The sequence below is a fragment of the Lepidochelys olivacea genome (assembly GCF_965140295.1).
Source record: "Lepidochelys olivacea isolate rLepOli2 genome assembly, chromosome: 8".
NCBI lineage: Eukaryota > Metazoa > Chordata > Testudines > Cheloniidae > Lepidochelys > Lepidochelys olivacea.
The window spans coordinates 3,287,908-3,303,940 of NC_140418.1; the positions used below are offsets into that span (position 1 = coordinate 3,287,908).

The 16,033-nt window shown below is 45.9% G+C and overlaps 1 protein-coding gene across 3 annotated transcripts in view; it reads right to left on the minus strand.

Annotated features, from left to right (window-relative positions):
- CYFIP2 (cytoplasmic FMR1 interacting protein 2) overlaps window positions 1–16,033 on the minus strand; it is a 77,792-nt gene that overhangs the window by 19,246 nt on the left and 42,513 nt on the right. For all 3 annotated transcript variants that reach the window (XM_084636361.1, XM_084636362.1, XM_084636360.1), the window contains exons 24-26: window positions 6,105–6,248; window positions 4,197–4,287; window positions 2,900–3,030 (exon numbers count right to left, since the gene is read on the minus strand). In XM_084636361.1, coding sequence (XP_084492487.1) covers window positions 2,900–3,030; window positions 4,197–4,287; window positions 6,105–6,248 — 366 coding nt within the window. The remainder of the gene's footprint in view (window positions 1–2,899; window positions 3,031–4,196; window positions 4,288–6,104; window positions 6,249–16,033) is intronic.

Sequence of the window (16,033 nt, forward strand, 5' to 3'; positions counted from 1 at the left end):
GTATACCATAAAGAGTCAGCCAGGACAGAGCTGTGAAAATGATCAGGGGCCTGGAGGGAATGACTCAGTTAGGTCTATTTTATTGTGCAAGTAGATCTTCCTGTTTGGGATGCGTTGGCGGAGGGCCCATAACCCGGACAACACACTGGTAATAGTCTGTGGCATGGACCGTGGTGGGAACAGAGCTGTGAATGCTGTAGCGTGTTTGTGAGAGTACAGGGTGTGGCATAGTCAGCACTGGAGGTGGAGGGAAGGGGATGGCATCTTGGGTCTTATATGGACACTGCAGTTTGTGGCACAGAGAGTTCTGGGAGTGGGCACAGAAGCATGGCATGGGCATGGCATGATGTCTTGCTACCATGTTGGCAGAAGCATCCTCTTGTTCGGATGCAAATTCTGTCCCTGCTACTTCAACCGTGAAACATGTCCCGATGGGGAAATTATTTTCTCCAGCTGCTGTGGCCTCTATTTGTATTTGTGGCCTGTATTTCCCCATTTTCTGAGCAAGAATTAGGAATGTCAATAACATCTGTCTCCTCCCTCCAACCAAGGCTTCCTGCCTTACAGCACGAACTTGAGAATGTTATTGATAAGGAACAACAACAAAAATTGTGTGTCTGTGTGGGTAGCGGGGGAATGGAAGCTACTTCCCCACCTTAATTGTACCATTCACTATCAGCCAATAGTCTAATGCACTATAATAGGTCAACTGCTACCATAAAACAACAGTAAGAGCAATTACATCCACGGCATTAGACCTCTACTACAGGGAAGATTATAAAGCCGTTAGGGATGTTATCCAGTCTGATCTAATCTGATTGAATCCTCCCCATACTCTGTAACTCTGATCAGATGGTTCCTTTCATGATGTGGACAGGAAAGTAAGATATCCTAAGATGTCCTCTGGAACAGAATCTCACGCAAGGCATGACACCTTGTGCCTTGTCATGGATGAATCTGGAAAATGACTGTCTTTGCCAGTCTGCATTTTAAACATGGGACTAGGTGCTCCTTAATAAATCAATGACTTTGTCACTGGATAAAAAAGGAAGTGCTCCCCACATCCTCCTACAAAAAAGGAAGTTCCTAATTAAAATGTGTGTGAATTTTTGATGCTCATGAGAGTCTCTCCATTGACTTCAGCTGATGCTGGATTAGGCCCTAGTGGCATAAGAGAGAGCCAGGCGTGAGTGGGAGTAAGTACTGTGGTACCATCCTGGGCCCACTCTGCCAGGCCACCTCCATTATGTCCCATAATCCTTTGTTCAGCTTCAGTCCTGGGCCTTTTTTGAGCAGATGACGGTCAATCATGCTTGGCTACCTGGAGCTCTTTGGATGTAGACATATACCGAGTAGGCTGAGCCCATCCAAACAATTTCACTCGGGACTGGATGGAGATTTAGAACCCAGCTTCCCAGAGAGGAAAAGCCAAAGTCTCCACCTCCTGTGCCACCAAGCTTCAAAGCTTTTCAGCACAGAAGGGCCCTACAGCCTCACGTTCTCATGGTGGGTGGAAACTGATGCCTTCCGAGTACAGAACTACATTAAGTTCTGAATGAAATTCCTTACTGAAGAACTTAAAGATCAGAGAGACGTGATACAGGCTGGTTATGGAAACCCCACCAATATGGACTTTGATAGTAACCTTCCCAAATGGGACCTCGGAAGCTTACTTTTGTTTCCTGGACTGCCCGCATGCTGCTGGTACGCTCTCGGTCTCCATGGCAACACAAGAATGCCTTTCCACACCAATGGAGCGTTATTGCTACGAGACCCCATAATGTGCACTTCAGATAGCCCTTTCAAGGTCAATCCGCCCGCACATCCAGCGTGGGGATCTGACAGGGAGGCGGGATCAGAGCCCCAGCAGAGCATGGGAGGAGGAGGGCAGGATACATTTGGCTGCTATCATTATATAGGGGCACGTTTGTGTACCTCTAGTTTTCTTAACAAAATGTAATGTAGTGCTCCTGGGAGGTGCTGGGTGGACAGTACAAGAGACTGACTGTGTATCTAGTGTATACTCGCTGTGTGTCTAGTGCAAAACAGCACAGACAGCAGCAGCAGCTCATGTGGTCGTCCCCCCACCCAGCTCTGCCCAACAGGCTCGACCCACAAAGGGTGTGTCTCCATTGAGGTTAGCCAGAGTTATCTACACTGGAGTTAACTCCTCTTGCGTTAGCCTAGTGGCCACAGTGCAGAATACCACTCAAGCCGCACCGAGGGGTTGTGTTAGCAGCGGAGGAAGCTGGGCTGGCTCAAGCTGTAGCCTACACACCCAATGGGCTAGCCCACTCCAGTTAAATGCTCTGCTGCACTTGAGCTAAAGGGTTTTGTACGTGGATGGGGCGTGAGTCAGGGAAATGCTCAAGCTGTGACTCGAGTTAGCTTTGCAGTGGAGACAAGCCCCAAGAAATCTCACCAGATCAGCAGTTCTTGTGAGAGTCCCTCTGTTTGCGGCTGCTTCATTATTATTATTTATATTGCAGTGGTGCCTAGGTGGCCAAGTTGGGGATAAGGGCCCTTTGGTGCTCAGCGCTGTACGAACAGAATAAAAAGATAATCCCTAGAACTGGATCTAGGAAACAGGCACCTCCTGATTCTGGGTCTGAGCTGAAATCTTAAACGACCTCAGGTAGCTCTGGATCTTGGATCTGAAAGTAAATCTTCCAGAATTCAGATCTCAGGTTCCACTTCAGGGCCATTTCTAACTTAAATATCAGTGAGTTCTTTCCTTGCAGGCTGCCCTGGCTGTCAGGGCCACAAAACCAGTCTGTGTAGTGTTGCTCCTACACCTTTAGATGACACACACACACAAAAATAACCCAACCCCAGTGAGATGGTGAGTAGAGGTGAAGCTGTAGACTGTAACCTGCTGAAATTAGAGGTTTTGCCTTACCAGGGCCTGCTCTATGAGGAGGCAGAACAGAATAGCATTGCCCACTTCTCTAAGGCTCTGGAATACATCAGTCTTCAGCTCTGCATACTCAATGATGTCCTTCAGCTGGTGATGGAAAAACTCCAAGATTCCTAAATAGACACATGAAGGGTAAGACGATCAGGAAAGGAAGAGCAGCAGAACCGAGCTAACCAGTGGCTCATACAAAGAGCCAGTCAATGCCTAATGTTTCCTGACCATTAACTGGTTTCAGAGTAGCAGCCGTGTTAGTCTGTATTCGCAAAAAGAAAAGGAGGACTTGTGGCACCTTAGAGACAATGCTCAAATAAATTTGTTAGTCTCTAAGGTGCCACAAGTACTCCTTTTCTTTTTGACCACTAACTGTGATCCTGGACTACTAATTATAAATAACCCCCCTCTTTATGAAAGGTCTGCAACCAATAAGCCTGATTCTCCTCTCACACCTGAGTAAATAAGGAAGAACTCACTTGATGTCAAAGGAATTGCATAGATGTAAAAATAGTAGATTGGAGAATCAGAACTGTTCTGGATGCCTAACTGTTCTGGATGCCTACCTGGACCAAGCAAATCTTCCTGACCACCCCATTTGCAAAAAGTTAGTGGTACTGAAAATAAACTTTACATTTATTCCCAGAATCAGTACAGCTTTTGGGTCAGCAACAACAAACCTATAATAATGTAGTTTAAAAAACCTTGAAAGCAAAACAAAATACTTTTTTAAATGTTCCAGATCAGTGATTCATGTTTCCATAGAGAAACTTTCAATAACTTGCCAAGTGTAGGGGCTTTTGACATAAAGTACATTCTGTCATCGGTCACAAAACATCTGATGCTGGCTCTCACTTCCACAGCTAAAAAGATGCATTATGGAGCCACAGGAGCTGCTCCATAATTAAAGTTGTAAGACGTTTTTCTTTAAAGGCCAGATTGCAATCCCATTCCCAGCTTTCACAAACAGGCTTCCCTTCAAATGATGCATGTGCAGATTCCAGCAACACAAACTTTAGGGAGTGTTTGAGGTTGCATCAGACAAGAGATCTAGGAAATATAATGTCTTAAGCCTCATGATGTTTAATTTAATGAGACTACTATATATTTATACATTGCTAAAGTGCTCTTCACTGTAACATCTAGACAGTCTTATAACACATCATTTTAAGGACTTGGAGAATAAGCCAATAATGGTTTAGTTAACACCTTGTGTTTGGATTAACGCAGCATGTACGGCGGGGGGGGGGAGGGGGAGGCATGCTACATTACGTATCCTAGCACTGACCTGGAGATCCATACTCATGTCTTGGCAAGCGGCATATTTTGGGCATCACCTCTATCAATGTTTTCACATACTGCAGAATGGTGCCCTGTAACTGTCGGAGATAAAAGGAGATAAATTAACTTGAAAGGATGAGTCTCTACTCAGAGCACATTAATTTTAAAGGAGTAACTTTTCTGGACTGGCTGGTGGCTACCAGAGCAGAATGCAGTTTTGGCGACAAAAACCTCAAATAATGCAAAACTCGCCTGCTTTTTGCTTTCATTATACACATAAAACTCAGCCCACAAGCTGGAGGCTCTTTTATGGTTTCACCCTGAAGCCAACTCACGGTTTTCTGTAGTTTCCATCTGAACGCTCAGCTCTGAGCACTGGGTTTGTTTGAACCTGAATTGCAAGCAGCATTTGGAGGTGAGAATCCAGTCAGATCAAAAATAGCATAAAAAAGTCTCGCTCACAATGGCTACAAAAATCTCTCTTCAGCACAGGAAAGATTCCTTCTGCCTGAATACTGATGACTGGATGCATGCTATTGACATTTGACAGAGAGCATGCTGCAGAAAAATGGAATTATACTTCGGGGGAGGGAGGGGAATTAGCCGCTGGAGCGCCGATGTTGTGAATTAAAATGGATAAGAGCAACCAGATTCGATGAAAATGTGTGCTGTGATTGAGTTATATAACTGCATCCTGTATATATTTTATCCATGATTCTGCACTGAACACAACTTAGCCAGTCCCAAGACCCTTATCTTTGCTCTGACCACTATCAATCTCAGATGCTAGCTAGAGCTTTGTACACTAAGCAAACACAGCTGACCCTTCCAATTACTACTGTGTCTTATGAAAGTTAAGTGAAAGCACTTTGAGATCCTCAGCTTCACACTGCTCCATTAGACAAGATCAAGATGATGTATTAACATTAGAGCCAAAAATGAACTGAAGCGTTTGCAATGACTACTCTTTGCTGATCAAAAAATTTCCTTCACAAACGTTTTTCTGGTGGAACGTCATGATCAGAAATCATTTTATATGCTGTGAATTAAGGCCCTGGAACTGCACAGATAACATTTCTTCTGAACATCAGATTTATCTTCTGAGAGAAAGCAGAGAAGACAAGAAGAAAGTCGTGTCTCTTTCAGCCAGTGTTAAGAGTATCAGGTAGTGATGGGCAAACTGGTATTGATAAGAACTCATCAAAACCTTCACACAAAATAGGAATCTTTTTAGAAATTAAAAAAAAAATGGTATGGCTCGTCTCTTTTTAATTTTCTTTAATCTCTTCCCTTCCTTTAGTTATCTAGGACCAGAAGTCCCAAAATGTCACAAATCAAATTGCTCCTGTGCATCAAGATCTACCTAGGTATTTATGTGGGCCTCATCTGTGCAGTATCTGAGCACAATCATTGATGGATTTTACCCTCAGAACATCCCTGTGAGGTAGGGAAATACAATCCCCGTTTACAGATGGGGAACTGAGAGACAGGGTAGGTTAAATGACTTGCTCAAGGTCACACAAGGAGTCTGTGGTTGAACTGGTGTTCGAACCCAGGTCTCGAGTCCCAGTCCAATGCCCTTCCTCCTCGACCTGCCGATAATGTGCAAGAAGAGGCTCTTTTCATGAGGCTTCTAGCCCCATTGCTCAGCAAAAGAGGCTCAGCGGAACCTGGATATGCTTCAAGTAAATACTGTAACCAACACCCACAACTCTCTTTGAAGTGAATGGGATTCCCTAGCACCTCTGAAAACCAGGCTATGCGTACAGGTGTCTGGCTATGGATGGATGGATGTATTTACACACCTTAATAGAAACATTTTGGCCAAAAGTATCCAAAGCCTAGGCTGATTATCTGACCCAAGCCTCCCACAGAGGCGAGGTTTGCCCATCACTTGTTCCAGGCCCATAATTACCAGGCTTTTGACGATCTTCAGCAGCTCCTCCATCACCACTGCGATCCCTTGATAGCCTAGGAGCCGGCAGATTGTCTTGAAATGAGGAGGCCCCACGAAGTTTCGGTAGGAACTGTAGATGTGACTGTAGGCAATGTTCAGTGGCTGAAAAACGAGAAGCACAAAGACAATTATGGGGACAGGCGCATTTGCAAGGGTGATATCGAATACTCTTTTCCAGGCAGTGTTTTATGTCCCACCTGTTCCGATACCTTTTTATAGAAGACATAGGGAACGAATACAGTCCATGGCACACTTCTTTTTTGGGGAAGGGCGCACCATGAATTTTTATTTTATGCCTCAGTTTAGAAGAGCGTTTGAAATTGACACCTCTTTGTTGGATGACATCCTCAATGATACCGGTGCACTTCTGGCTGAAGAGTTTGTTGGGCGCACAAGAGCAACAGCCTTGGCTTTTGTCTACATACCATGTAAACAAGAACTGTTGCCTACCGAGGAATCCTTGGCAACAGACGAGTAGGTATTATTGCATACTATCTCCCCATCCCTTTGTCTCATTGTGTCCTTCAGTCGAAAGTTTGCTTGTCTCTTTTCTGTGGTAGCAAAAGGTCTGCATCTGAATCCTGACCGGAACGTCTGAGCACTGCTATCACTATAACTGGGGGCGCGGGGGAAGAGGAAAGGACACAGGAAAGAAGGAGGGGGGGCCATGTGCCATCAGCCCTGCAGAGCTTGTCTTGCCTTCCCTTCCCTTTATTTACTATTCCTATAGCCTTTTTCCAGTGCCGAGGTTCTTGTTCTCTGCTTCTCTACTTCAGGCTACCCCTGCTGCAACCATGGACAGGGCTCCTAAGTGAATCTGTCTCCAGCCAATCTCTGACAATTATTGTTAATGACGGTAGCACCTAGGAACTCCAGTCAAGGCTCAGGCCCCCACAGGTGATGTGCAGACAGGTAAGAAAGAGGGCAGTTCCTGCCCCAGTCTAGGTGTTGGACAGGATGTGACAAATGGACAAAACAGACAAATGGGGTGAAGGAAGATGGGAGGAGGAGGTTGCAAAATGAAGAGCATTTAGCAAATGAACAGAAGTCTTCGCTTGGCATGTGCCTCACTAAACACCTGTAACATAGGAGAGTAGGAACGACAGCAGCTGGTAAGCAAACAGTGTGGGAAAGGACATGAATCAGTTCCTCTCTGTGTCTTGTAGGCATCAGTGTAGGACTCTGTAGTTTTCTTGGCATTTATCCATGTCGGATTGTGTACTAGTGTCTGAATTTGGCCCTGGGGGGGGGGGGGGTCGATGTCTCAAAATGGAACTGTGGGGTTTAGTTTGGCTCCTGGCCCGAAATGAATTTCCATTTGATCTTGGAATAGCCTTGGAAACAGGGAGCGTGCTGAAGCACTTTGTGTCTCTGGAATATTGGTTGGATCCAAGCAGTGTCGAGAGAAGCCAAAGGGAGAGGCAGGGGAAAGCACTTCAGTTGTGCAATTTGAAAAGGACGCCTGGTCAGTATAACCGAGACAGCTGAATGCTGTGCCTGCCAGGGGCTTGCTCTGAAAAGGACGCGTTTGCATCAGGGTTTGGCACCATAAGAAAAGGGCCGTGTTCTCAATTCCTCTGCCCCCCCCAACAATAACTGCTGCATCAATAAGCAGCGTCAAATATATTCTTCAAATGACATCTGGCAAAAAGCGCCTCTCCCAGTGAAATGCCAATAAGCTCCCTGCCTGTCTTTGGTTAACCAAAGAGATGAGAAAGCAGAAGGGAGGACATTTTTCTGCAGACATGACAAAGGGTCAGGTATATACTGTACTCTAATGGGATTCCCTGCCATTCCAGTAACTGAGCACAGCTTAACCCCCTTTGGCTATGCTACAAGAGGGCAAGGAGTGATGCCCTGCCTGCCAACAGGAGAGGGAGGGTGTGCAGAAGTGGCAGAACAGGACAAATCAAGAACACTCTCAAAAGTCACTGCTTCCACCATCTGCCACACATATGCTGGTGCCAGCCGTGAGATAAATACAGTTATCCTGCAGCGCTGGCAGTCTTACCTGCCCTCGGCCCACTGAGCCATCTCTCACAGACAATTCTACCATTCCAAACCTCTGAGCAGCTACAAAAATGTGGCATTTTTTAAAAAAGCCCACCAGCTGTAAAACCGCTTCCCCCTTTCTAGAGGTAGAATTTCTACTCCCTGACACAATACTCATTTGCTCACTTGTCAATTACTTTAATCAACAAATTAACCATCCACATCATTTTGTTTAGACCAACAGATTCCTTTCACTGTTCCAAAACCCACTTGCCCATTGGAACTATTAGGAACTAGTTGAAAAGGGATATGTCATTTGGAAGCCAGGAATTCCCCTTTTCCTATGGGATAAGGTCCAGGTAGATTGCAGGATGTCATACCCAGAAAACTAGGTATGGGAAAGTTACTGAAGGTAACTTATAGAAGTGTCTAAATTGCATTCATTAAACATTTTTCTCTTTCACCCAGGCCTGTAGAGTAGGGCTCATGGTCATTAGGAGATCGGTCCGCAGCCTACTGAAGTGAGTGGAAAGACTGCCATTGGCGGCCATGGCAGAAAGAGTACCGGTAACCGTTTTCATAAACTCTTTAAAGGAGCAGGATGCGTGACTGTTGCAGCACCGCATTTGATCTGCCAGGCAGGAGGGAGGCAACCATCCCAAATTCCTGCCAATAACCCTGTACTGCCAGGTTGCAGCCAATTACAGTAGCATCCTGTTGCTGTAGCTTTTGCAACCTATCATTACAGCCACTGGGACCCCTGTGAAACATACTGCTGTGCAGACCAGGTAAGTGAACATGGAAAGGGGGAGCCCCACCGCACTTCCATGCGTTCCCTATACATTTATCTGCGCACAGAGGACTTGTGTGCCCTCCATTTTCCATGTCTTTCTCGCACTAGCTCCCAGCGTGGGGACTTGGGGTCCAAGAGGTGCTGGAAGTCTGAGGGTCCTGTAGAGCAATGGAGGACCTGAGCTGTCCACCCTGACAGCTGACTGAGGAAACTGCGGTGTCACATGAGCTTGTCATCGATGGTGGATTTTCCAAAGCACTCAGTGCTGGCCGAACTCTGCGTCCAGTAACGTCAGTGGGAGCTGACTTCAAAGGGAACAGAGCTGGGACAATGCTGAGCATTTTAAAAATCCCACTCCATGTCTTGTGACGGGACTTTGCCTTGTTGGAGTCTTGCTCTTGTTGCACAGCTCCCTACTGAGGGTCCGTCTACCCTACAATTAAACACCTGCTGTTGGCCCGTGTCAGCTGACTTGGGCTCACAGACCGTGGGTCGCAGGGGCTATGAAACGGCAGTGTAGTCATTTGAGCTCAGACTCTGGGTTTAACTGCAGTGCAGGCAGACCCTCAGCGGGATACCAAAGTCGTTCCTCAAAAAGAAAAGGAGGACTTGTGGCTCCTTAGAGACTAACAAATTTATTTGAGCATAAGCTTTCGTGAGCTACAGCTCACTTCATCGGATACATATTTTCTCCCATGAAGACAGTCGTTCACACTTCCTGCCATCAGGAAGCTGAAGATGGCTCTTTGGAAACATGATGATTCCCGTGATGGGGAGGCATTGCAATTGAAGAGCAACTCCACTGATTGCCCCCTCCCTGGGATGGAGACCTGTTCTCATCATGTGCAGCATTAGCATTCCAATAGCCTCCCACCTCTCCAGCTTTCATCCCACTTCCAGCTTCTGGCTGGCTCGTGACCAGTGACTAACGGAGCTGGAAAGAAGCTTTTAAAGTTTACTTTTCCTTAAAGGGTATGTGTGGGGGGCACTAGTACTGAAGCTGCAGCCGCAATCCCCATTTAATTGGACACTTCAAGTTAATCTATTTTACAACGTGTGTTGCTTGCCAACAAAACAGGATGATTCATTCCTTCCTGTCTGAAAGATGATGTAAGTTTCACCAAGCTTTATGCAAAGCTATGCGGTGCTGTAATAAAAGGCGTGCATCTACTAATAATACCATGTCTTTGAGCAATTAAAATGTAACTCCATTTAAGGGTGAAATACACAGCTTGGATTAAAGAATGTAGGAGGTAAGTGCATTTTAAGACAGGATAGCTGAACATGCAAGCTGGCTTCACAGTACCATCCATTCCCCCACGTGGGCCCTCTGCCTGCAGCCCCTTTGAGCTCTGTGTGCCAGGTGAGTGGCAGCCTGCTCCCGACTCGAGATGATGCAGCTCATGATCAAACACGCATCCTAAAGCTCTGCTGTTCCAAGCTGACGGCATCTGTGCAAGCCTTTGGTTTGGGGGCCAGCCAACAGCAGCAGAGCAGGGCACGAAGACAGGCTGCTAGCATGGTACAGGTGTTTGGGCCAGGAGGCTGGGAGTGCAGATAGATTGGGATGTGCAGAGATGGGTCTTGTTCCCACAGTCTCAGGATCCAGAAGGAAATAGCAGTCGGTCTCCCTTTGCAATGCGCCTGGGAGAGCGTGGTGGGAAAATCCCCATCCCATGCCGAGGTGATCAGCTGCTGCTGGGATCCCAGGGCACAGGAGTTAGCAGCAGGTGTAGTAGGTCATTTCCAAGTCTGCAGGCCCACTGATTGTTGTCACGAATCCCTGTCTGGGCTTGACAGCTCGCCTTAGAGTGAAAGAATTCCATCAGGCCTTAAGCCGCAGAAAGAAAAAATAATGCCACTGTCAAGGTTCCCTCCCCGCTCTGAACTCCAGGGTACAGATGTGGGGACCTGCATGAAAAAACCCCTACGCTTATTTTTACCAGCTTAGGTTAAAACTTCCCCAAGGTACAAACTATTTTACCTTTTGCTCCTAGACTTTATTGCTGCCACCACCAAGTGTCTAACAAATATATAACAGGGAAAGATCCAGCTTGGAAATGTCTTTCCCCCCAGAATCCTCCCAAACCCTACACCCCCTTTCCTGGGGAAGGCTTGATAAAAATCCTCACCAATTTGCATAGGTGAACACAGACCCAAACCTTTGGATCGTAAGAACAATGAAAAAGCAATCAGGTTCTTAAAAGAAGAATTTTAATTGAAGAAAAAGTAAAAGAACCACCTCTGTAAAATCAGGATGGTAAATACCTTACAGGGTAATCAGATTCAAAACATAGAGAATCCCTCTAGGCAAAACCGTAAGTTATAAAAAGACACAAAAACAGGAATATACATTCCATTCAGCACAACTTATTTTATCAGCTGTTTAAACAAAACAGAATCTAACGCATATCTAGCTAGATTCTTATTAACCCTTTACAAGAGTTCTGACCTGCATTCCTGCTCTGGTCCCGGCAAAAGCAACACACAGACGGAGAGAACCTTTGTTTCTCTCCCCCCTCCAGATTTGAAAGTATCTTGTCTCCTCATTGGTCATTTTGGTCAGGTGCTAGCGAGGTTATCCTAGCTTCTTAACCCTCTGCAGGTGAAAGGGTTTTTCCTCTGGCCAGGAGGGATTTAAAGGTGTTTACCCTTCCCTTTATATTTATGACAGCCACACACCTGAACCCTCTTGAAAATGAACTTCTAACGAAAAGCCTTGCTAGGCAGCCAAGTTCACCTCCTGCAATAGGAGAGCCCAGTCCCTCCCTGTAGGGGATGCATCATATTGAACTGATACTACCTTGTTTCTCAGCCAAAGAGCCAAAAACTCTGCTCCAGAAAACATAAATGCCCAGTCCTATGTGGCATCCACAGCGCATACACAGCACAGAAAATATGTCCTTTGTGAAGGGATGTGTCCAGATGGTTTTATCTTAATGTGACGATCCTATAGGCTGCTGCTGTTATTTATCAGGACTGGGGTTCTCAGTAGAGGAGGATAGCGGGGAACATGCCTGGTACTTTTCCTAGCAGTGGCCGTGATGCACTCTGGATAGCACAGGAACGTTCCTTTAATCCAAGGTGATCACTCAACCCACTGAGCAGAAATTGTGATCAATGTGTCACCCTTGGCACTCCCACTATGGCAAACGTGCTGCCAATGCCCCACTTCTCACTGAAAAAAACATTTGCCTGCTCCCTGCTGCCCAATCTGGGCTTTGCAGTGACAGGCCAGGTACCACCTCCTGAAACACACCCAGCAAGCCCTGGAGGATAAACAGCCCCAGCTGCTAGCACCACCTACTGGTCCCACCAATCCAGAAGCCCTTTGCAGCTGCTGAATATACACGCCCAGAAAAAGTTGCGACTTACACCATTTGGGTACAATCACTATTTATATACTACATAGCATCACAGGCAGATATGGCACTTTGAGGGCATCTGCAAGATAGGTTAATTAACTCAGGTGAGTGGGTCAGGTAATGCAAAACCACTAATGATTTCCACTGAACTGATCGTGATCCTGATTCAGGCGGTGCTGAGAGGAGGACAGGTGCACATGAATGTACATAAATGGTGCACGATCAGAAGCATTTACAAAGTTAAGCAGCAGTTAACAAGCAGAGAAGTGGGCTGTCGGTAATTTTACATGCTCTGTGTGGGAGCCTTGGGAACCCAATGCTACAGCCTCAATTCAGCTGAATTTTATAGCTGGCTGAGCAGTGGAGAATGGCTTGATTTCTACTGGACATGTGGAGCCAGACTGTTAAAGGTATGTAGGTGCCTAAATGGGAGTCAGGTGCCTAAATCCCTTTTACGATCTGTCTCTTATTCTGTTTCCCACTTCTGGAAAAAAAAGGAAACTCCTTCCTCCTTCCCTGGGTGCCCAGGTCTAAGAACTGACTGTATCACTCATGGGATATGGTTGCCTCTGAGTTCCTCCCCACTTTCTATCGTAGAGTGGATCTCCACAGTACTTGTCTTTGATGTGTGTTGGAACACAGTAACCTGACTGAACTGTAATGCAACCCACCAATCCATGGAATTCTAACTGATGCACTTGGACCATGGACTTCCTCGAGGGTAGGTTCACTCTGACAAGGGACTTGCTACAGCAGCATGATGAGGTTATACATATATTTATCACAAATTATCAAGGTCTCCTTTGAGAAGCCACATCCCTGCTTGGATATAAAACAACAAAAGAATTCTGACTCAGAGACACTCCCACACATTCGCACCCAGAGTTCTTATTTAACTAAAACAAAGGAGATTACCAAACTAATGAAGAGCTTTGGTAGGGTTAGAAACTCTCCTGCTTTAGGGCATGAGCTGACCTCTGACCTCAGAAGAAATTTCAGGAGGGGAAAGGGGAGGCAGCAGGTTATTACATCACTGCTTACTACAGAGTTTCTTGCACGTGCCCCAGAAACAGTTGATACTGGCCACTGGTAGAGATGCTATCCTGGATTAGATGGGCCCTTGTTCGATCAATCTGGCTATTCCTATGCTCCTATATAAGATGATGAAACTATTCCATTTCCATTGTCTCCTGTTTCTAGAACAAAGGCTATTGATGAACAACCAAAGTATAATTCTGACATGACAGCAGGCAGGGAAGCCTGTTGAACTCAGGCTTGCAGGAGCCCTGATGAGTGAGTCCCTTTGTGTTGCATCATCCCTCCGTACCCTGTGTTCCTCTTGCCAGCTTTCCCCCCTGCAGGCAGGACTCTGCTTGGCTGGCAGCATGAAGCCAAGGGAGGACCTTTTCCCCTCTGCCCCTGAAGGGAGGGCTGTGCTAAGTTAAGGGCCTGAAGCCAGGTGAGAGCTTGTTCACTTTCATCTCATCAATGAGTATTTCCATCCCTGCTCTGGCAACGGCTGTTTGATGGACACAGAAGGGAGGCAGCCTGACCTTGGAAGATAAAGCTAAAATGTCAAGCAATGGGATGACTAAGTGGAGAGCAGGGGCTGCAGATGCTTCCTGATGTAAAATACTTCTTTACTCTCCACTTTGCCTGGTGTGTTCACTCGCTGCTGACATCTGAAGGAGTGCTCACAGACTGCAGACTCATTTCCAGTGACTGAGAACTCCTCAGTGGTTTGAGCTTTGGCCTGCTAAACCCAGGGTTGTGAGTTCAATCCTTGAGGGGGCCATTTAGGGATATGGGGCAAAAACTGGGGATTGGTCCTGCTTTGAACAGGGGGTTGGACTAGATGACCTCCTGAGATCCCTTCCAACACTGATATTCTAGGATTCTATGATTCTATGAAAGTTCTAATCCAGAGCAAGCTCCCTTTACTGCTCTGCTTCAGGTTTCAGAGTAACAGCCGTGTTAGTCTGTATTTGCAAAAAGAAAAGGAGTACTTGTGGCACCTTACAGACTAACCAATTTATTTGAGCATAAGTTTTCGTGAGCTACAGCTCACTTCATAGGATGCAACTCTGCATCAGATGCTCTGCTTCAGACAGCAGTGAGACACTGCCTGGAAGTGCCGGGTCTATTATGGCAAGTTTTTCGTTTCCCCCTTTATCTCTAGGCTTGGCAGAATTTGATTTCTATTTTGTTATCACTTTGACAGATAACATCCATGTTTATTTTTACGCACCTTTTAATTTGATCTATTGAAATTTTCACAGTCAGGGGAAATTATGCAGAGGTCAGACACTGTGGGGTGTGTGCTGGGCAATAATGATTTAGTTATTGTAGACATCGAGATTACAAAAGTTAAAGCTTTATAACCACACAAGTTGTCAACACCACATGGAAAAATATACAAAGTAAATATCCTTAAATCAAACTTTAAGAGGTTCTCAAGCAGCATGTTTCTTATTTTGTCTATCTGTACATTTCAGTTATTATCGATGGAAATATTCTTTTGTCCACTTGCATGTGTGTGTGGTGAAATCAACGTTTACATACATTTACTAATAAAAATCAAATGCTTCCAAGCCTATTTATCACCAGTGACTCCGACAGCTTACACTGTGCACATCCTACATTTGCCTTCCTGTCTTTCCCTCTAACCAGATGGGACAGAGTCATTTCTAGGCCCCTGTGGCTATGATTTTTGAAAGGAGCCTGCCTAGATCCCATTGAAATTCAATAGAAGTTGGATGCCTTTGAAAATCGCAGCCAGGGCTGCTTCCAGGCAAAGTGGAGTACCTGGAGAAAAGATCAGCTGATGCCCTTGTAGCCTGGGCGAAGGACAGAATGTCAGCTAGATTTTCCTGACAGTTTAAAAGTCACCGAGATCTTAAGATTAAAGACAAGCCACTAAGATATTAGATGGGATGGGATCTGAGTTACCCAGGAAAGAATTTTCTGTAGTATCTGGCTGGTGAATCTTGCCCACATGCTCAGGGTTTAGCTGATCGCCATATTTGGGGTCGGGAAGGAATTTTCCTCCAGGGCAGATTGGAAGAGGCCCTGGAGGTTTTTCGTCTTCCTCTGTAGCATGGGGCACGGGTCACTTGCTGGAGGATTCTCTGCTCCTTGAAGTCTTTAAACCATGATTTGAGGACTTCAATTGCTCAGACATAGGTAAGAGGTTTTTCGCAGGAGTGGGTGGGTGAAATTTTGTGGCCTGCGTTGTGCAGGTCAGACTAGATGATCATAATGGTCCCTCCTGACCTAAATATCTATGAATCTAAGTGACAGAGTTTTAATAGGCGACACTTTGCTTTACTGGAAATGGTATTTTATATTTACATACTACAGCATCTCTGACCCTGAAGAATCTCCAAATCCTTCCCAGAGCCTCCCAGAAAGACTGGCACCTCAGGGTGAGCGGGTGTCAGTACCTTACCTTGTTATAGTGCTGGGAGAAAGCACTGCAGCAGTCCCCATCCTCTTACTAAAAAGCATATTGGGAACCTCAGCATCTCATCTGAAAGTGCACTGCATGGAGCCCAATGTGTCATTCTTGGGATTTGAACCTGTGGTCCCAGGGAGGGTCGTTTAGACTGCCAAGCCATCATCCTCTTGAGCAACAAGAACAAATGGGACTCAAGCGTCAGAGTCAAGACAGCGCTTTGGAAGCAGAAAAAGCAAATGCCTGTATGTGCAGGCATGTTTCCTCAGCCTGAATTAAAACT